This window comes from Eretmochelys imbricata, chromosome 9 (genome assembly GCF_965152235.1).
Source record: "Eretmochelys imbricata isolate rEreImb1 chromosome 9, rEreImb1.hap1, whole genome shotgun sequence".
In the NCBI taxonomy this organism is placed as follows: Eukaryota; Metazoa; Chordata; order Testudines; family Cheloniidae; genus Eretmochelys; species Eretmochelys imbricata.
This window is the reverse complement of record NC_135580.1, coordinates 53,524,862-53,546,869: the sequence shown is the minus strand read 5'-3', so window position 1 is coordinate 53,546,869 and position 22,008 is coordinate 53,524,862. Positions and strand designations below refer to the sequence as shown.

General features: G+C 46.2%; 1 protein-coding gene across 1 annotated transcript in view; it reads right to left on the bottom strand.

Moving 5' to 3' along the window:
• Window positions 1–21,456, bottom strand: part of SLCO2A1 (solute carrier organic anion transporter family member 2A1) — an 84,642-nt gene extending 63,186 nt beyond the window's left edge. The window contains exon 1 of the mRNA XM_077826862.1: window positions 21,361–21,456. Within this exon, the coding sequence (XP_077682988.1) occupies window positions 21,361–21,456 (96 nt within the window). The remainder of the gene's footprint in view (window positions 1–21,360) is intronic.
• Between the last annotated feature and the right edge of the window lie 552 nt (window positions 21,457–22,008).

Below are 22,008 nucleotides of genomic sequence, written 5' to 3'. Positions count from 1 at the left end.
GTTTCTCACAGTGCGTCTGTAGCACACCTAGCATATCTCAGCTGGGGCCTGCCAGTGCTAATGTAATATAAACAACTATCCATTTTACAGCTGAGACCCTAAGGGCACATCTACATGGCGAAAACCCCCTGCGGCAGTGAGTCTCAGAGCCCAGGTCAATGGAGTCAGGTGCGGGCTAAAAATAGCAGTGCAGACGTTCTAACTCAGCCTGGAGCACAGGCTCTGAAACCCGGCTAGAGGGAGGGTCTCATAGCACAGGCTCCAGCTGAGCCTAAATGTCTACACTGCTAGTTTTAGCCCTGCACTGGGCACCCGCGGCAGCTGACCTGAGCTCTGAGACTCCCTAGCACCAGGAGAATGGGGGGTGTTGACTGTATAGACATGCCCTAGGCCCTGTCTCTATGCAGCAGCAATTTGATCCTCTCCCTTCCCCACCACTGTAACTGATGTGTAGGATTCTCCTCCCCGCACAGGAGCCTGGGTGACCCCAGCTGAAGGGGCTGGTTTAATAATACTGATTTTTAATACTCTTTGCTGCGGGCTTCTGTATGCAGGGTGAACAACACACTAACAAACTCAGGGAGGTGGAACCATCCCAAGTGAAGGTGGGCACGGAAACCAGGCAAATGCGAAGACCAGCACCTGATATCATTGGCTGTGAGGCCAGGGGATGGGAACTGAAGGGCAGGGGAGTTTTATTACTCTGGAAAAGCTGAAATTGGAATACCACCCACAATATTACAAAACAACCTCTGATCTAGGTTAGTTTCAGGAGCCAGGCTGGATTGTGGAGTTTTCCAGATGTGCTTTGGTCAGTCTCGAGCTGATATAGCTAGGTACCTGATCCAGGAGTTCCCTCACATCCAGCAAACTAGGTGCTTACTGGACTAAGAATGTCCAAATCCCACAGAGGCATTGTGCATAAGTAATGGTGAAAGGCGCTTCTTGTATGACTGGGGTATTCCTGAGCATTGGCCTGAGGAGGACTGAGGAGCTGGACTGAAAGCATCACTCTGAGGAGAGAAGATATCCAGCTTGTGATAATGAAGGGGAAGTTGTTCAAAGGCACAAATGGGAGCTGGGCATCAAACTCCCACTGTAGCTTTGCATGTCCCTTAGCAGGTCTTTGACCTCCTCTTTTTCTCTAACCATTCCCCTGGTGTCTTTCTATGTGCCGGCCTGTCTGCACTTGGCTTCAATCTCTCCCTTCTCCCTCAGAATAATTTGTCTATAATTCTCCTTCTTCTTTAAACATTGCTGGTTTTTCCTCTTTCCTCAAGATGTTCTGCATTTATTATTATTACTATTATTATTATGAAGTGGATCACAGCAGTGATACCCAGCCAAGCTCAGGGATCGCTGGGTTAGGGGCTGTCCTGACACATAGTGGGTGATTGTAAGCGCCTCAGAGCATGGATTATCTAAATAACCAAGAGTGAATAAATGAAGACTCGGCACACCACCTCTGAAAGGTTGCCGACCCCTGGACTAGCCCAAGGTCACATGGCAGGTCAATGGTAGTGCTAGGCACAGAACCTAGTTGCCTGCAGCATGCACTGAGCACCTCGGTGACAGCTCACTCATCTTTTATAAACCTTTACCAAAAAGGGTTTAAATAAGAACAAATCAACTCATTCTGAGGGAGGTGAGATGTTGACACAAAGTGGGAACAATGGCGCGGGGGAAACCGCTCGCATGCGAAAATCCTGTGTGCCACTCTTATCCATAGATCACTGACCCTCCTCTAGCAGAGGCAGCGGGGAGCCTGCCCATCTCCAGCAGGATGTGCAGAGCTTTGAGTGAATGGCTGACCAAGGTGCAATAGTACAGGCACACCGAGTGAAGTGCAGAAAAGCCAAGGCATGCACCCACATGCACCCACAAACACGCGCACGCACAAATGCCTCCCTCAAGCCCCTTTTAATCACCTTGACATTTCCCTTCAGAGTGGCTGAGTGCTCATGACTGCAGGCTGTTTATACAAGATGCTTGACTCCCTTCCAAACCACACGTTACATTAAAAGGGAAGCAAGTGCCTGGGGAGAGGATCTTCACCCACATACACACAACTCCCCCTGCCAACTCCAGACCTGGAGCTTCCAGGGCAACGTTTTTGCTAAGGAAAAGCACCCACCTTACTGCATGGCACAGAAGGAATGTTTTCCCCACATTCTTGGATCCTTGGGACTATTCTCTCTCCACCGCCAGGTGTCCAATTCAAAATGGATAGCATTGTTGGGCATTAGGGAAAGGCATCGCACACAGCAGAAATCTACTCCTCCAGACTTACCCCATGGGACTGACTGGCACAAGGGGAACTCTACAAAGAATCCTCATGCTCTGGATACCACACAGCAGCCCGATAACTCACCAGCTCATCTGGGGAGCCAGCACTGGATACAAATACAAGGATACAAATCTATGTCCAGGAATTGTGGCCAGTCACATGGTGGGACTCTTCCTCTGCACCTGGCTAGCCCATCCCCCCTCTACAATAATGACAATTGAGCCAGCTTCCACTCTGCTGCCAGTTGGCTACTGGGCTGCCAGCTTGTGTGTCAGTAGTAAGGGGAGTCACACAGCAAGGAGGATTATTAATGGTGCTCCAAGCATTAACTGGCCCTGGCTTTTAGACATGGAATGTAACGCCTGGTGCTGGGGGAACATGCTTCAAGCAGCTCCGCTTTCCTTGCCAGCAGGGTCTGTTGGCTACAAGGATATTTTATGGAGGAAATTGAGGCAGCTGCTGAGGTGGAGACAGAGGAATCTCTGAGCAGCACTATCTTCTCATTCTACATGGCCCACCTGCAGTCTCCTATGTGCCATGCAGAGAGGTACCAGGGAGGCCTAGCTCACTGGGGGTCTACCTAATTAAGACTTGGCCTAATTATGAAACTGGGCTTTAGATTTGGTTTATCGTTTTTACAGAACTGTCACAATGTCTAATCGTTAGTATGTTACATAGAGAAGACAATTTTCGTTATATTAACAGTACATTTAGCCCATGCTATATACTGGGTCAACTCAGCCATATTCTTATCTTGTATATCTTTCTATTACTGCTTATGTAAGATAACGCACCATCAACAATTTTGTTTACCCTTAACAATCACTAACTAAAGACTTTCTGAGAATATATTTTAAACATCCCTGTTATGAAACATGGACTATTTTGTAACAGTTTGGGGAGAACATCCAGGGGGTTAGCGAAACCAGTCAATAAAATGCTTTTGAAGTTGGCTCCAGGGCAAAGCAAAGTTGAGACATTAGATAACCCCCCACGTATGTTTACTGCAGGTGGGTCAGACTTAAGGTCATTGTGCTGTGATAAAATAAGAATTGCTTTTCATGTACCGAGAAAAGGGTGCTGGCTCCTCAGCCAGCATCAATCAGCATTGCTCCTCCAAAAGGAGCACAGCTACCGTGATTTACCCCAGCTGAAAATCTGGCCCACTGTGCTTATGGTTATTGTGTCAGTGATGCAAGATTTATTCTGACCTTAGTTATTCCCAGCATGGAGGAAACTTGTGTTGTGCCTACCTACACTCACCTGCTTTGTGGACACTGGGCTAAGTGCTGGTTCTCCACCCTGCTACAACAGCCACACATTAGCCCAGTGCCATTCCAGAGAGCTACATTGGTGTAACGACATGGACAATCAAGCCATTAGTCTCCAGGCCATCAAACTCTTACACAAAGCAGCCAGAATAGGGGCCAGAATCCCCATCATCCCCAGGTTTGCAGATAAAATTACTCATCCAATAAGCCTGGTTAAGATTTAATTTTAGAAACAAACAAGCCCTCCTCCCGCAGGCCCGCTTCTTCACATAGACCCGGAAGCTTCTTACAACGTCCTTAACCGCACCCCAGTTTCTCCCCTAGGGCAGCTCTGGGCAGAGGAACTGAAGATTGAAACTCTACACGTACAGGGTCACCATGCCTCAGGAAGGCTATTATTAGTGTGAAGAGGGTTCAGCACAAGGCAACAGAGATAATTCCAAGCATGAAGAATCTAAACTAATTAGTAAGAGGGAAATGGAAGCTTTCGCAGGTATGAAAGAGTGTTACAGTCACTGTATATTTTCTCACACTACCATGGTTATTACATTACAGTAGCATCAGGAGAGAGCAACAGAGATCAGAGTTCCACCATGCTGAAAGACAATCCTTGCCCTAAGGACCTTACAGTCTAAACAGACAAAAGGTTGGAAGGGGAACTGAGGCACAGAGTGGGGCTGTAACAGGGTGCTAGCCAGGAGGTCCTGAGCCAGCACTCTGTTAGCCCAGCTCCAATTAAGAAGCATTAATTGGGGCTGGCTGAATATGCCACACCTAATTGATAGAAGGGAAGCACCTGCGGGCCCCATTAGCGAGGGGGCTATATAGGGCTGGCAGGCAGGATGGAAGTGAAGGGGCAGGGGGGTGTTCCTGTTTGCTGGAGAAGCTAGTTGTTCCCTGGGGTGCTAGTGGTCTGTAAATAGAAGGCAGTGGGAGCTGAGACTGTAAATAAAAGGCACTGGTGATTGCATCCAGAAGAAGTCTCAGGCTGATTTGTGGGTGCAGGGGTTCCATAGCGCAAGAGTAAGCAGGAAGGCACTCATCACATGGGGGGCTCATCCAGGATACGAGAGCCAGTGAAGTGGTTGGTGGCCCGAATATGGAGGAGACCCTGCAATGGATGGGTAAACAGCAGGAGCAGATGCAGCATGCCCTGCAAAGTTTTTAGCAGTCCCACCAGGCTGGGAGCCAGGCCCTACTGTCCTGGCAAGCAGAGCAACAGCAGAGTCTGTGAGAGTTCATATGGGAGCAGACTAGCATGCAACAGCAGCTCCTGCAAAGAGTGGTGAGTCCTGCAGGAGGGGATGGCACCCGGCCGCCGGGCTGAGGACTCTGTAAAATGAGCCCGGCGGATGATCCAGATGCCATTCTTGGGACCTTTGAGTGGGTAGCCATGGGTGCCAGGTGGGATAGGGCAACCTGGGCCCTCCAACTGGCTCCATGCCTGATGAGAGAGGCTTAAGCGGCCTATATGGCCTTGAGCAATGAGCAAGCCCAGAACTATGAGGCAGTGAGGGTGGCCATTCTAGACTGGATGGGCCTGTCTATAGAGCAGTACTGCCAAAAGTTCCGGGTGGCCTGACTGATGGTGGCGATGCAGCCCCGGACGTATGCCTAGAGACTAATGGACTGGGCCATATGCTGGCTGAGGCCAGAGACACGCACGGTGGGTGAAATGATGGATATGTTGGTCCTAAGACAATGACTGCAGAGCCTCCCTGAGAACATCCGCATCTGGGTGAGGTGTCATCAGCCTATCACCGTTGAGGCAGAGGTCAGGTTGACCTAGGAATATATCAAGGCAGAGGGTCCCCAGAGGGAGGACAGACCCCGTAAAGACAAGGAGTCAGGGAATAAAGAGATAGAACCTTTTCTGGGAAAGGCCCAGAGAGAAAGGGGGAGCCCCGAGGAGCGCCCGAGAGGCCCACCAAGCTTGTTTGCTGGCAGTGTGGGAGACCTGGCCATACAAAATGTGACTGCCCTGATATGGAGTATGGGGTGGACTGAGTTTTGTGGCTGGACTCAAGTTGGGGGGTAGAAAGAGGGACAAACTGTCCACCATCCCGGTGAGGATTGGGAGGAACCTCCAAACAGGCCTGGTAGATACCGTGTTAGCCTGCTTGCTCATACAGAGGGGGCTAGGGCTGGTGAAGCCGCACTGGCTGATCGTGGAGGCAAGGATGGCCCCTGAGTGTATCTATGGGACAAGAGGTCCTGCCCAGTGACCCAGGTGCCCCTCGAAGTGAGGGGCTGCTTCAAGGGGAAGCAGGTTGGGGTGCTAGAGGGGCTACCATACCCGGTGGTGTTAAGTAGGGACTGGGGCCCACTACCGAGAAAGAAGTGGAGAGGTGCCCCGAAGGAGCATATCCCTAGACCGAGGATCCCAAGTGGGTAAGATGAGCAAAGTCCCAGAGATAGCAAAGAAGAGAACCCTAGACAACAGAACCCAGATCAAGAAGACCTGCAGGAAGGGTGTATGGGGGAGCTAGCCAGCTTGAGCCCCTTGGAAAAGGAGAGGAGGCAATTGCAGCACCCCATAACACCACTCCCCAGGGAGGGAATGCTGGGTGGTGTGGGGGAAAACTGAGGCAGAGAGAGTCCCACAGGATGGTAGGATGGATCCTGACCCCCTACTAAAAGTAAAGGGGATACAGGGGATGGGATGCTGCAGGGGTGCGACTGGTGTGATGACCTGCGGGCAGAGGCGGAACTGAGGGGCAGCCACCCCTCCTGAGCAATGTACATTTTGCAGGTAGGGGATGGGAAAAACCCCAGGAGAGGATGCCAGGGATTGCCTGGCCAAGAGTGGCGAACTTCCCCGGAGGAGCCCCCCGGGCAGAGGGGTCGAGGTCGGCTAGCCCTGGCAGCTCATAAGGGGGGAGGCATGTAACAGGGTGCTGGCCAGGAGGTCATGAGCCAGCCCTCTGTTAGCCCAGCTCCAATTAAGAAGCATTAATTGGGGCTGGCTAAGCATGCCATGCCTAATTGATAGAAGGGAAGCACCTACGGGCCTCATTAGCTGGCAATATAGGGCTGGCAGGCAGGCGGTGGAGCAGCAGCCGCTGCCAAGGGTGTGTGTCCCTTCTTGCTGGAGAAGCTAGTTGTCCCCTGGAGTGCTAGTGGAAGCGGTCTGTAAATAGAAGGCAGTGGGATCTGACACTGTAAATAAAAGGCACTGGTGATTGCACCCAGAAGAGGTCGCAGGCTGATTTGTGGGTGCAGAGGTCCCATAGTGTGAGAGCAAACAGGAAGGCTCTCATTACAGCGGCAGTGACTTGCCCGTGGACTCACAGCAGAGCCATGAATTGAACCCAGCACTCCTGAGCCCTAGATCTGTGCTCTAGCCACTAGATCATGCTGTCTCCTTGCCACCAGCAACCACTTTCAAAATGAAGGGACATAATCTAACACTTTGCCCCCCAGGCAGAACTGGGATAAATATATAGATTGAAGTACTGGAGAGAGTCATTGAAGCCAATGGAAAAACACGGATTTGAAAGACAGCAAGGTGTCTTCCCAGAAGAAGGAACCAAAGTTGAAGAAGCAGCAAGAGTTTTTAAATCCTAGCTGGCTGAATAGCCCTTTACCGCTCCTAAAATATCTAGGACCAGGTGCTCAGTGAGTGTAAATTGATGTCACTCCTTTGGGAGAGGCCCAGTGAAGGCAACGTACACCAGCTGAGGATCTGGCCTGTTATGCTCTTGCAAAATGCTTACCTGTGCCACCTCATTAACCGTCATTTCAGTTTTTACAGGCACTCGTCAACACCCATATAAGTGCTGAGGAGCTCGGCCATGGTGATGTGGCTGCCTAACCAGATGGGAAGAGTCAGAGCCTCGTTTGTGAAAATGTACAGAACAGCTGTCTCGGGAGCAGTAGAAGAAGTGAAGACACTTAGAGAACTCATCTGAGTGAATACACTCCAATATATGACTCGACCAAGCATAGTTGTGGTAAGGAGACATGCTCCCAAAAATTAAATGGGGGGGTGGGTGAGAGAGATGTAAACATGTGGAAAGGGCTGGCCTTTTCAGGAAGTTTGTTAGCTCTTCTGTAGTAGCTATGCTGCTATTGTACAATGGTTCAGAACCTGCTGACCTCAATGGAAACATTATCTACTATGCTGTGCTGCTACAATTCCAGCCATGCTATTTTGTGCTTAGAAGTGAAACTATTTTTCAAAGCTTTAGCCACACCCAAGAAGGTACCTTTCACTTTCATCCACTAATCTTGAATATAGTTAGGGGCCTTAATTGGGCGCTTGGTCTAATTCAGTCAACTCACTCCAGGGAAAAGATGAGTTAATGGGGGCAAAGCTGTAATTTAGTTTATGAAGATGATGGCATAGGGTACAGGCTAAGGCAAAGACAGGTCCTACTATTGGAAGCTGCAGTGGTTTGGATGGCTCCTGGTTTGGAGATAACTATCAGCTTTGCTGTTCACAGGTAACTCATGGCTCACGCAGCCCAGTCAGCCCAGGGAGGGGGGAAGGGTGTGCTTTTGTTGTTTCAGTGGAGTTCCATAGGCAGTATCCATTGGTGCCTGTCTAGAGTCACGTGTACTCTATGGGTCCCACTGAAGGCAAGGTGAGTAGTTCTGTTGCCTGCAGCGGGCTTGGCTCAGCCTGTAGAGCAGCGTTCTCACTGCCAAAGCAACAAGCTGTCACATAAAGGCGGAACTCCAAAACAAAACAGGGTTTGTCCCTTTCTTGCTTTACTCTTTTACAACGCATAAAGGAGGCCTCAAACTGCTGCCTTTTTAAAAAAGTAATTGGCTTGGTTTTTTATATTAGAAATAACAGGTCTTGACGTCTCCATTTTTGCTGGAAGCCTAATGTGGTGATGACATTCAAAAATCTGAAACTTGCATGGGGAGGGGCTGTGTAGAGCCAGCATGGCCTAATGAATAAGGAACCTCGGTGGGCATCAGAAAACTCATGTTCTGGTCCCAGCTCTGCTACTGACCAGCCATTTGACCTTGGACACATCACTTAGCTCTGTTTCCCCTCTCATCCTTTGTCTTGTCTATTTAGACTGGAAGACCTTTAGGACGGGGTCTGTGTCTCAGTACCTGTCTGTAGCACAATGAGGCTATGACCTTGGCTGGGACCTCTGGGCACTACCGTTTACAAATAATAATGTTTAGTCAGATGTGTAAAACACACTTTATGGTGTGTGTATGTTAGACACTGTTTAACTCAAATGCCTCACCAACTCTTGGGGAAAAAAGCTTTCTCTGAAAGATGCGATATTGTCTTTTCTTCAAGAGAGCTGAACAATTTTCCTGCTTCTCCAAAGAGTTCTCCAGTAAAAACCAGAATATCAGACCTTGCTATTCCTAAGATTTCTAAGGTAAACAATAAGAACCTTTAAATACAAACTTGATCAGGCCATCTTTATATACCACTAATGAGCAGCAAACAGCAGAAATAAGAATCGGCTCCTTTGCAATCAGTCTTTAACAGTCACTGCTTAATACACCGGGGAACCTTTCCATGTATAATGGATTGAGTCATAAGGTGTCAAATGTCAAACACAGAAGAAAAGTAAACGCACTCTTCTTTTGTAAGACGAAACTTGACAAACACACACAGGCGCACCAATGTGTCAAGACTCTTGCAGCCAACGCCCACTGGCTTGCTTTAGATGCCATCTTCACTGGCTTGCCACTTTGTACCAACCAGCATTCACTTACAATTTTCAGTTATCCAAGCAGGAGCCCCAGGAAGGCTGCAGCAATGCTGCTTGGGCAGGAGTTCACAGCCACTCCAGCAGAGGCCTCTCTCAGCCCTGCTACAAACAGTCATTTGCACTGGCATGCAAATTGCACTAAAAACCATCATGAGGGACAGTAACTGGCTCCCTAGTAAACCGTGTAAAGTGGGGCGGGGGGGGGGGCAAATTGCCATTCGTACTTGTGGCTCTCACTACGGTCAATAGAAACCAAGGACAGAATTCGTCGCTTAGATTTTATTTCTAGTATAAGAAACTAAACTAGACAAAATTTTAACTCCTTTTAAAGCCCATCTTGGCCATCCCCTTCACAGTATTAGCATAAATAATGTTTTCCTATTGCTGAACAATCCATATTTTCCTGAAGTCACACTTCAAATGCAAAGATGATATTTGTCCTTTCCTGAGCTAATCAATAACTCAAGTGTACATGTGATTTTTTTTTTCCAGAACAGTGATAAATGCTGCTCCCACTAGGCAAGAACTGGGGGCACTGGGAGAGCTATAGGTGGAAGTGCTGCTGTGCTCACTTCTCCTATAGAGATGTTACAGGGAAGCAGTGGGCCCGAGCCTCAAATTTCAGATCCAGATTTCAAATCTCTCCAAGGCTGGGGATGTTCAGATCTGGAGTTTAGTTTATATCTGTCTCTAGCAGACACTGAGATGATGGGTCTTCCTTTGAAGAGCATGGGCTGTTGCTCATGCTCACTGAGGCGCTGATTCAGGAAAGTACTTCTGCACATGCTTAAAGTTAAACCCACACTAGTGAAGCACCTCCCTGAACATGGATACTTTCCTGAATTAAGGGCTGAGAGAACTGGTTGCAGAGTGCCTGCCTGCACTAGTCTATGTTGGGGCTCTTCTCAGCCCAGATGGGGTCCTAATGAATCACCAACACCAGCTCCAGTACCAACTGAGCTTTTTGGGGCTGACTAGATCTGAACCTACATCTCTTCAAAGAGCTAAAGAAATCCTACTCCAGTCTTCTCTGACCCTGTGACACAATTCACAGACATGGTTAAAAGAGCTCTGATCCACACTGCAAAATAGAACTGAATTTCAACCATGTTCCCCAACACTGTTGATTTTTGTAGAGTAGATGGGACCTGTCTCTTTCATAGAGGCATGAACCAGAAGGGGTCAGGAGTTGAGATGTCCCTTAATGGTGATGTTGTTAACAATCTATGCACATTTTATGCAGAACACAGATGTAAGTATCTTTCATATAACATTCACATGAACTACGGAGCGGCTTCTGCCATTCCTCAGTGTGATGGAACATTTCACCACCTTAGCACAGCAAATAGTTACTATGGTCTGTTCTAACACAACTCACTGAGTTTAGATTGCAAGCTCTTCAGAGCTATGTGTTTGAACAATGGGGAGTCAAACCTCTGGCTGCTACTGAAACATGAACATGTAATTACAGCAACAACATATCAAGTGCTATTGACACATTGTCTAGCCAGATGGTCTGATCAAGGTCTCATCTACCTGGATGTCTCCATTTGCTTGGCCAGTAGAATTTCTTCCCAGTGCCTTATATTTCCACAGTTCAGGCTTTCTCACTCCAATGGCTTCAGCTTGTCATTCTGCTGTGCAGTCTTCATTACCCTGGTAAGTTTATTTTCTTGCCATGTGGTTTGATCCTTGCACTTTCACTATGTTTATGAGCTCTCTTCTCTCCACAACATGCCCATATCAGATCCCCTTTGCTTTCCTTGACCCACAATCTTACACAGCCTCTTCCCCTCACGCCCATATGCCTGGTCATACCCTAGCTCTCACTATCAGCAACACTCCTCTTCTATTCTGCTCATGATAATCTTATCTATACTGACCACTCCTTGGTTACGGTTGGACACTGAACCACCTCACCCCTCATAAAATTACCCTGTTTCACTGCTCCTAGAAACTTGATCCCACTAAACTTTTCATCTTGGCTTGCTCTCTGAATCCCTCCTTTCTTGACCCTTCTCCTACAGTTCTCTTACTTATGGTGCTAACTCTTTGCCTTTTACCAATCTGACCCTATCAAAAAACCACCTGTAGTACACACCAGCTCCAGATCATTACAAGCATGAGTTGAGCTTTATAAAAAATACACACACATCCCATCACCATATCCACTAGGAAATCTGTTCACATACAAAGGGATGTTCTCAGCAATGCAAAATCTCCCTCTTCCTCACTTGCTTTCTCTTCCTTGACATTAATCCCCTTCTCTACTCATCCAGCTCATACTTACTTCTCAGCATTTCCTGGCCAAGTACAAGGGATTTGCTTCCTTCTTTAAAACTGTGATTCCCCCTAATTTGTCATGACATCTCCTCCATCCCGACATCTCCTGACTACCAGCCTGAAATCAAACTATCTACTGAGCAGGTGCCAATGATTTTGTTAATATTCTGTTCTATTGATATTTCATCAGCTAAATAAAAGGCAATCAGCGTGCATTGCAACAACTTTTTAAACAGAGTTCCACAACGTGACAGGTTAATGGCTACATTTATAGAGCACAACATTTCTTTCATCAAATCTTTGGTCCTACTGAAGTAAATGGCAGAACACCGATTTACATCAGAGGGACCAGGAACAGATAGCAACTTGTATGTATATATTCACATATTATTAAAACATTCACAAAACAAAATGTTCCACTGCATGGGCTTCTTCCCCTGAGGAGAGGATCAGAGTGCAAACACGTGCCAGATGTTAGTCACATTGCTTAATGCATGTCTGGAAGGCACTCAGATATACTATAGGTTTCAGAGTGGTAGCTGTGTTAGTCTGTATCCGCAAAAACAACGAGGAGTCCTTGTGGCACCTTAGAGACTAACAAATTTATTTGGGCATAAGCTCTTGTGGGGGCTAGAACCACTTCATCAGATGCATGGAGTGGAAAATACAGGAGCAGGTATAAATACATGAAAAGGTGTGAACTGCCTTACCAAGTGTGAGGTCAGTCTAATGAGAGAATTCAATTGACAGCAGGATACCAAGGGAGGAAAAATAACCTTTGAAGTGGTAACTGTCTGAAATGGTTTCAGAGTAACAGCCGTGTTAGTCTGTATTCGCAAAAAGAAAAGGAGTACTTGTGGCACCTTAGAGACTAACCAATTTATTTGAGCATGAGCTTTCGTGAGCTACAGCTCACTTCATCAGATACATACCGTGGAAACTGAAATGGGCCACTCATTACCACTTCAAAGGTTATTTTTCCTCCCTTGGTATCCTGCTGTCAATTGAATTCTCTCATTAGACTGACCTCACACTTGGTAAGGCAGTTCACACCTTTTCATGTATTTATACCTGCTCCTGTATTTTCTACTCCATGCATCTCATGAAGTGAGTTCTAGCCCACGAAATCTTATGCCCAAATAAAGTTGGTAGTCTCTAAAATATACTATAGTGATGACTACAGCATAAGAACCTATATAGACTAGATTGGAGAGTTAGGAGCTCAAATCCCACTGAATTCCAATGAGAACTGGGCACCTTGGTAAATCCCAGCCCAAGTCATTACAATAAAAACGGCAGCATGCATAGTCACTTTCACAGTTGCAATATCATAAAGGCAGTAAGGGTCAGACTCTGCCATCCCTACTCATAGGAGTAGCACCTTACTCCAGGAGTACTTCCACTGAACTCAGGGGCACTGCTTTTGGAGTAAGGCACAGCCCAGCATGAGTAAGGATGGCAGACCTGGCACTAAATACCCAGAAGTGTGTTTTTTCTTATGGATGCTGTGATTCTTGTTTATACCTTTTGGACCATGTTAATTAGACTTACCCCACTCTGGCAGTTCAGAATTAACACTGCCAGAGCAGTGTGAAGGAATGATTGGGAACTAGGTTCTGGGAGTCCCTCATTCACCTTCTCTTATGAACTCCCCACATGTTTATGGACAAACAGCAGCCCTGCTCTTCACGCATCTCTCTCCAACTATTTTCTCCCTCTCCTTCCTGACAATGCCATTGTCCCTCAGACATTTCTGACATAAGCCAGTCCCTCAAAACCTCTTTCTTCCCAGACCCTTCCTTTCTCTCCTAGTTCCCTGTTGCGCTTTGCTCCCTTTTTAAAAAACCCTCCCTAGATCCTGAAACACTTCACCTGACATCCTAGCTACCACCTTTCCTACCTCTGCTAATTTCCTGAGAGAGTAGCCCTCATCTCTCCAACTACCGCAGCAGCATAAGTATGCTTCTCTGCTCCAGCCCTGGCACACAAACTGATTTTCTCTATAGACCAAACACCTTCTTCTTTCCAAGGACCAGGGTTCATTCTTCTCCTTGAGCCTTCAGCAGTCTGAAGTCCTTCCTGGACCTCCTACAGATCCGTGCAGGTGTCACTGCCTCCTTCCTGTCAATGTTGCATTCCTGCCCTCTTTTCTCTGGTGGTGGTAATTGTTCTGTACCACAGCCCTCTTTGGTAGAGTCCCATGAGCCCATTTTTGATCCTGTGCTATTTCCCATCCACCTTCTCTCTCTCTCATTTGTATACCTTATCAAATGGCTTTAGGCTGAGGCTACTCCACCATACATACATATTTCTACATCTTTGATGACCTGTGTCGTCTTCATAAGTTGCGTAAGCTAAATACCTGATAAACTTTTCCTCCATTCCCCTGCTGGACTTAGATATCCTGGTGTCACCAGTATCAAAAGAAACGTGAAGTAAGCCTTGACCCTGGTTTTGCCGTCTCCTCACACATTTCCAGTATCTGCAGATTTTCCTATTGCCGCTATGATTGTTTATGTACAGCGCTGCCTTTACCTGAGCTCCACCTCTATTGGCATCCTCCTCCATGTCTCCATCTCACCCTACCTGGATTATGTCAGCTCCATTTTGTTGGCCCCTCTCTTCTCCAGATAGCAGCATGAACAGAGTGCCACTGACCACTTTCACAGGTGGACAGAGAAGCATGACCTCATCACAGAAACATTCAAATGATTCCACTTCCTCCCAACTCATTTCAGGATGCCTTCTTTGGTTTTTAGGCACTCTGTGGATTTGCTTCTACCTACATCATTATGTCTGCTCCCACCATCTTGCTCAGGCCTTCTCTCTTTCCCATTATGCAGTCTCAAAGGGTTGAGAATATAATGGTCCATTCGCAGCCTTGACCAACGGGCACTGCCTTCCTGCATCTCCAGCTAGTTTCAAAGCCCATCTGAAAATACATCTCCTTTCCCTTTGCCCATTCTTCGAATTTATTGCTCTCTCTGTTTTTTTACTTTCACTTTGTAGCTCTGTTATTTAACTCCATAAAACATTTCAAACACTTGACACAATAAAGAAAAACACTCAGTTGCAGTGCTCACTGAGTGCAGACCTGTCCATCTAAGTTAATAACTGTTTTGTGTACATAGTGTCCTGGCCCATCATAGTTCTTGGGGCACTGCACGGACAATGCTAGTTAAAACACCATAAACTAAACAAGATACAGTAAATAAACCACAATAGAAAGGTGCCTAACTGTTTGCCACAGGGGGCGGGGGCACTTTAAATAGAAAATGACTCTGCCAAAGTAGTTTTCAATTGCTGTTTAAAAGGATGGAATGAACACCAGTAGGGCGATAAGAGGCAGCGTGGTCTAGTAGTTAAGGCACTGGACTGGGACTCAGAAAACTGAGACTCTGTTCCTTGCTGTGCCAGTGACCTGCTGTGTGACCTCATGCAAGTAACTTCATCTCCCTGTACCTCAGTTTCTCCTCCCTCTCTCTGTGTCTGTGTTATCTACTCAGACTGTAAACTCTTCAGAGCAGAGTCTATCTCCTGTTAGGCTCGTCTTAGTTGGGACTCTGGGTGCTATAATTTAAACATAGTGACACAAATAATAAGGGGGAGTAACTGCTGCACCCTAAGGGACCAACAACACTTACAATAAGGTGCAAAGGGGGACCCCTCAAAGGCTGGGGGGCCAGCACAGTTATTAATGCAGCAGCAATCACAAACCATGGACATGTCATCCACAAGACCTTTCTCAATTGCTGCTCTCAGCCTATTCCCCCTGCTTCATCAATGATACTTTCTAATCATCCATTAGGAGAAGTCCCCTGTCCTACCCTGATCTGCAAGGACCTTGCAGGACATTAGAAGCAGCCTGACGCAGAGAGCTGTTGTGTTCAAATCTTTATTTTCATTCTATCAGCAACAGCTGGTTCCGCTTGACACCCAGAGCTTTGCCTTGCTTCCTCTTACCCACAATTCTCCAGGCCAAGACAACAAAGCAGCAGGTGAGATCGCTCAGGGCTTTGGCTAACACAATCCTATTTCCAAACACAGAGATTAAGGAGTGCTAGCCCCCTCTAACTGCAACCGCACAGAGTAGCTGCACAGCCCGTCCCACCTCAGAATGACTGGGTGATACTCTGGGCTCACTCGACAGTAGATGAGGGAGGGAGAGTGCTGGGGGAACAGGATGCTCTGTTTTAAAAAGCTGTGTTATTTTGGGAATCAGTCTCAAGCAAGGCACTTTGGATATGCTGGCCTGTGAATACTGCCACCTCTAATAAATATGGGCTTCATTATCAGTACCTGGAGTGCACGGTTAGAACGGCCACACTGGGTCAGACCAGTGGTCCAATAGCCCAGTATTCTGTCTTCCGAGAGTGGTCAGTGACAAGTCCTTCAGAGGGAATGCCAGAGCAGGACAGCCAGTCTGAGCTTCTGGCAGTTGGAGGTTTTGGGACACCAAGAGCATGGAGTTGTGTCCCTTAGCAATTTTCGTGTATTGGAATTACAGCTGTGTTCAGCACCTGCTATTGTTTATATGAGGACACTTGGCTTTATTCATTGAAGCCCTGATCATGTAATTGTTTGAGTTTCTGAGCAGAGCCCAAGTGAATATTGGTACAGAGCCAGCTACTTATTTAATACATTATTTGTCGTGCCAGCATGTATCTTTTAAATAACGGGTAGAATGCTTTATAAACTGGGGGGTTACACTGCCGGGCAAACTATTGCCCTTTGATTAAAGATGAAACCCACATGGCACAATAACACTCCCAGCCATTCCTGTTGTATTTGCCACTACATCTTTTGACTGAGGGCATTGGTGCCACTGGCTGTCAGTCACTTTTCAACATGAGGGGCAATCATTTTTGACCCAGACTTCCATCCCATCTGTCTATCTCTATAGACAGAGAGAAAATCTCAGTATTTCTAGTTAGTTAAGATACTTGTAGAAAATATATATACACAATATATTGTCTCACAAAGGCTTAGCTATTTCTCTGTCTTGTGAAAAGCGTTAACTTTTACACATTTACAAGGTAAAGAAATAGCTAATATTAATAATACTAATAACTCTTCTAGTTCACTGTTTCTTCATTTGGAAATGCTAAAGGGTTTGACTAACTTATTCAAAGGCTCCTTTGCAACATTGGTAGGGAGGAAAATAGAAGAGGTGGTTCATCTATTGAATGTCACTTATGGTAGAAAGTCTTTCTCAAAGAGGAAGGCCTCACAATGTTTCCTAAAGATGGTAAGACTTTGGATTTGCAAAATCCCCTCAACAGAGAATGCTTTGTTCCCAGCTCTCACATGCTTCCTCCTGGGCTGTAGGCTCTGCATTGCTCCAGAGGTGTACAGCAGCTATGGTGGTTCAAAGATCAAATTGGCCTTTGGTGTAGCTGGGGCTTGATCCATTAATAGCTTTGAAAATTAGGACCAAGGCTTTAAATTGGTGTTGGAAGCTGATTGGGAATCAGCAGAGGGATGTGAACACAGGCCTGATGTACTCACCGTGGCCTGAGCCACATAGACAGTGGGCAGCCACATTCTGTACAAGCTGAACCCTGTGCATCATCTTCACATTCAGATTCAGATACAATGAGTTATACTGATCCAGCCTGGTGATGACCAATGCATGGATCTCTGTGTTTAGGCCCTCAACTAGGAGGAAGGGACAGAGCTTCCTATCAAGCTGGAGGTGAAATAAGGGATGCTACCTGGTTATCCAGGCTTAGCAAGGGGTCAAAGAGGAGCCTGAAGCTTTGCACGCATCAGCTGAATAAAGCTCCACTGACAGGAGGTCCCTGGGTCTATCAGACCCAAGCCAGCTTCATGAATGGAGAGGTATGGTGCAGAATTTACTGATCAAAACACAAGGAAGACCTGCTGTTTACAGTGTTGTTGAAGCCGGGATGGTCCCAGGATATTAAAGACAAGGTGGGTGAGGTAATATCTTTTACTGGAAAAACTTCTGCTGAGGGAAGAGACAAGCTTTCAAGCTACCCAGACCTGAAGAAGAGCTCTGTGGCATTCGAAAACTTGTCCCTTCCACCAACAGAAGTTTGTCCAATACAAGATATTCCCTCACCCGCCTTGTCTCTCTCATGAAGATATGTTGTATTTGGGTGAACACTAGTTAGAAGAACAGGAGTACTTGTGGCACCTTAGAGACTAACAAATTTATTAAAGCATAAGATTTCGTGAACTACAGCTCACTTCATCCAATGCATAGAATGGAACATATAGTAAGATTAAGATATATATATATATATATACATACATACATACAGATAAGTTGGAAGTTACCATGCAAACTGTGAGAGGCTAATTAGTTAAGATGAGCTATTATCAGCAGGAGAAAAAAAATACTTTTGTAGTGATAATCAAGATGGCCCATTTAGACAGTTGACAAGAAGGTGTAAGGATACTTAACTTAAGGAAATAGATTCAATATGTGTAATGACCCAGCCACTCCCAGTCTCTATTCAAACCCAAGTTAATGGTATCTAGTTTGCATATTAAGTCACAAACCTATCCTTGCAACAAAGCCCGATATCAACTCTGTCCACATATTTATTCAAATGACACCATCATAGGACCTAATCACATTAGCCATGCCATCAGGGGCTTGTTCACCTGCACATCTACCAATGTGATATATGCCATCATGTGCCAGCAATGCCCCTCTGCCATGTACATTGGCCAAATCGGACAGTCTCTCTGCAAAAGAATAAATGGACACAAATCTGACATCGGGAACCATAACATTCAAAAACTGGTAGGAGAACACTTCACTTCAGCCTCTGTGGCCATTCAGTAAAAGATTTAAGGGTGGCAATTTTGCAACAGAAAAGCTTCAAAAACAGACTCTAATGAGAAACTGCCAAGCTTGACTTAATATGCAAACTAGATACCATTAACTTGGGTTTGAATAGAGACTGGGAGTGGCTGGGTCATTACACATATTGAATCTATTTCCTTAAGTTTAAGTGTCAGAGTAGCAGCTGTGTTAGTCTGTATTCGCAAAAAGAAAAGGAGTACTTGTGGCATCCGATGAAGTGAGCTGTAGCTTATGCTCAAATAAATTGGTTAGTCTCTAAGGTGTCACAAGTCCTCCTTTTCTTTTTCCTTAAGTTAAGTATCCTCACACCTTCTTGTCACCTGTCTAAATGGGCCATCTTGATTATCATTACAAAAGTTTTGTTCTCCTGCTGATAATAGCTCATCTTAACTAATTAGCCTCTCACAGTTTGCATGGTAACTTCCAACTTATCTGTGTGTGTGTGTGTGTATCTCTTACTATACGTTCCATTCTATGCATCCGATGAAGTGAGCTGTAGCTCACGAAAGCTTACGTTCTAATAAATGTGTTAGTCTCTCAGGTGCCACAAGTCCTCCTGTTCTCTTTGCGGATACAGACTAACACGGCTGCTCCTCCGAAACTAGTTAGAAGGATATTAATTTTTAGGGGACTATCCTGTAAAATAACTGTTTCCACTCTAACAAGTTTTTCAACCTTAAAACAGTCTTGAGACCAATGATTTCTTTAAGGTCTCAGGATATTTTTCCCACCTCCCTCTGGGCATCCGAGAGCCTTTTGTGCCAACAGGAGAAGTACACGCTGCACTGTGGGAAAGATTCTGCTGTCAGTTATAACTGCATAAATCTGCAGTAAAGCCTAGACCCAAACCTGGGCTGCTGCTGAGGAGCACACACTGCCACTCAGGAGAGCACAGTTCAGGTGGTTTTTAAGACCGGTTTTCAGACTTCCAGTCCTGGGCTGGCTGTACCCTGAGTCTGTCGCTTGGTATAAACTGGAGTGATCTAAATTAGACCAGCTGCCAACAGCCCAAGGTGAATTTCATAGATTCATAGAGTTTAAGGCCAGAAGGGACCATCTGATCATCTAGTCTGACTGCCTGCATACCACATTTCAACAATTATGGTAGCCAGAGATCAGCAGGGAGTAGAGAAGCCACGATGACATAGCCAGCTCTGCACCACTGGAGAATCCCTCACAGTCCATTCATTGGGGTTAGGGCCCCTCTGTGCTAGCAAGGCAGTCCAAAGCTGCTGATGCAGCTGACAGTCAGGGCTAAGACTTCAGGGGAGTTACTGTGGATTTACACTGGTGTAACCAAGAGCAGAAGGGATGGTACAAATTAACTGACGTAATTTCGTCAGTGTTGCTGTAGGACTGCCCAAGAAGCATCAGACCCTCAGAAGGTGAGACGGGGGAGGGTTTGTTCTTTGCCCATCAGAGGAAAGGGAAACAAATGATTAAAAAGACAATCAGGTTAAAAAAAGGTGTGCTTGGGAGCTCAGTGCCTGGCTTAGCCTGGGGCATTTGAGACCTGCTGCGGTAAAAGGTTTGGTTCCTAAGGGAAGTACTGACAAACCCTTCCTTACAGTGCTACTATCAGATGGTAAACAAACAACTATTATCTGATGCCACTGGGAAGTCACCAGCCCCAAGGGCAGAGTGCACCAGTACTGACAACTGCTGCCAGCCTGGAGATCGATGGCTGGTCTGCTGCCTTGCTTCTCAGTCGGTCACTTACACTGGGGAATCAGATCTTACAGGGAGCGATGCCACTGCTGTGCCACTCCGAACCCCTGCAGCCAGCCAGCCGCATACTACCCACCCCATCTGTTCTGTCATCCCTCACACACACCTACCTGCTGGCTCATGCTCTCACACACACTGGGCTATTTCCCTGTTGACACAATGCATGTTACTCCCTCCCATTCATGCTACTCACACCAGTAAAAGAATATAAACATGTGTCTGTGAAATAGAGAAAGCTTCACAAGGTTAGTTTAGGAATCAGATCTCCCAGCAGTTCTCTAGGAGCTGTTGGCAGTTTTTTAGACTCTGGATTGGGGGAGCAAAGAATTAATATGTCCTCAGGGGGAGTTCTAACAAGCAAAACAGACAGGGCCAGATCCTCAGCTGGTGCAAGTCAGCACAACTCCATTAACACCTGTCACACCATTTACACCAGCTAAGGTCTGGCCCAAAGAGTGCACTAAAGCACATAGTGGGGGGGAAGGTGTGTTTCAAAATGTGGTCACTAACATGTTTTAAAATGCTAGCATAGACAGGGCAAGTTGTAGTTTTAACATCTCTAGACCTTGTCTATAGCAGGGTTTTAGCTGTGGCATTTTAAAAAAAAGACCCCTCTCTCCCAGTGTGGACATACCCTGTAAATAAAGGGTGCAGGTGAATAAATCCACCTCTTTGTTGACTACAGGAAGGGAGAACTAAACCAGTTGAGAAATCTCTCACACTTTTAACCGTATTAACAACTGAATTGTCCTTGCAGAGATTTTCCAAGCAAATTCATATGATTTTAAGGCAGTGTTTTCTTTTCACACCATGATCCCAATAATTCCCTAACAAAAGACACGCTGTGGGTTAAACAGTAGGGGGCCAGATCTATAGGTGGTGTAAATCGGCATAGCTCTCCCACCTGTTAATCTAGTCCTATGTGTCTGTGCCTCTCTTATTGTGAACAACTATCTCCACAAGAAACTTGCATTGCACTATACTGCGAGTATTCACCATGTCAAGAACTACTGTACCCCAAATCTACATTTATTGCCCTGCCACATGCTTGCCAGCTTCTCTTAGTACTTGGTGTTGCAGGAGAACAAGGGAGTTGGAAATGTTGCGTTTTAACAAATGCACTGAGTTCTAGGAGCTAAAAAAAGTGTGAATCAGGACCAATGCTGCTGTTGGTAAAAGACTTGTGAAAATTTGAAAAGCAAACATGTCTTCATTCTCCCAATCAGCTAAGGAAGAAAAATAATACAAAGTTAAGCTCCTTACCTTGATATTGCAAAAGATGTTCTGGTAACAGGTGCGACAGTTTTGGGGGCTACTGCTGACGCCTGGAGCTTTGCTGTTTTCAGGCTGAACTCCCATTGTTTGGTTAGAATTGCTGTTGGAGGCCAATGCACACAGTTAGTTTCCTCTCTCTTTTCCCTAACTTGCCAGTAAATCAGAAGTATACCAAAATGCCGAAGTGCTCAGCTGTCTGTTGATATAAACCTCTCTCCTTCCCTTCCTCCAGCCTGGATTCTGATAAGTCACAACTGAAAGCTGTCCAAGCATGTGAGACTTAGTGAGTGTGAGCATGAAGTTTTTATAAGACTGTTTTCTGAAATAGTGATGATGAAACTTTATTTCTCCTCCCTCTTTTCTTGTGTGTGTAAAGAGAACTTTAAAGGCACAGGGAGGCTGAGCCAGGCTCAAACACCACCCCTCCCAGGCAGGTATGAGTAACAATCTGTCACACATATGACATTCCAATGACAGGTCGGCTCTCTCTCTCCTCCCTTCCTCTCCTCCCCTCCCCCCATGTCCTGTGGATCATAGAAGACACCAATGCAGAGTTGGATTCCTGAGGCAGTGCTGCAAAACGTTTGATACAGCTTTCCCATCATAAAGATATTCATGGCCTCAATCACCCTCTTC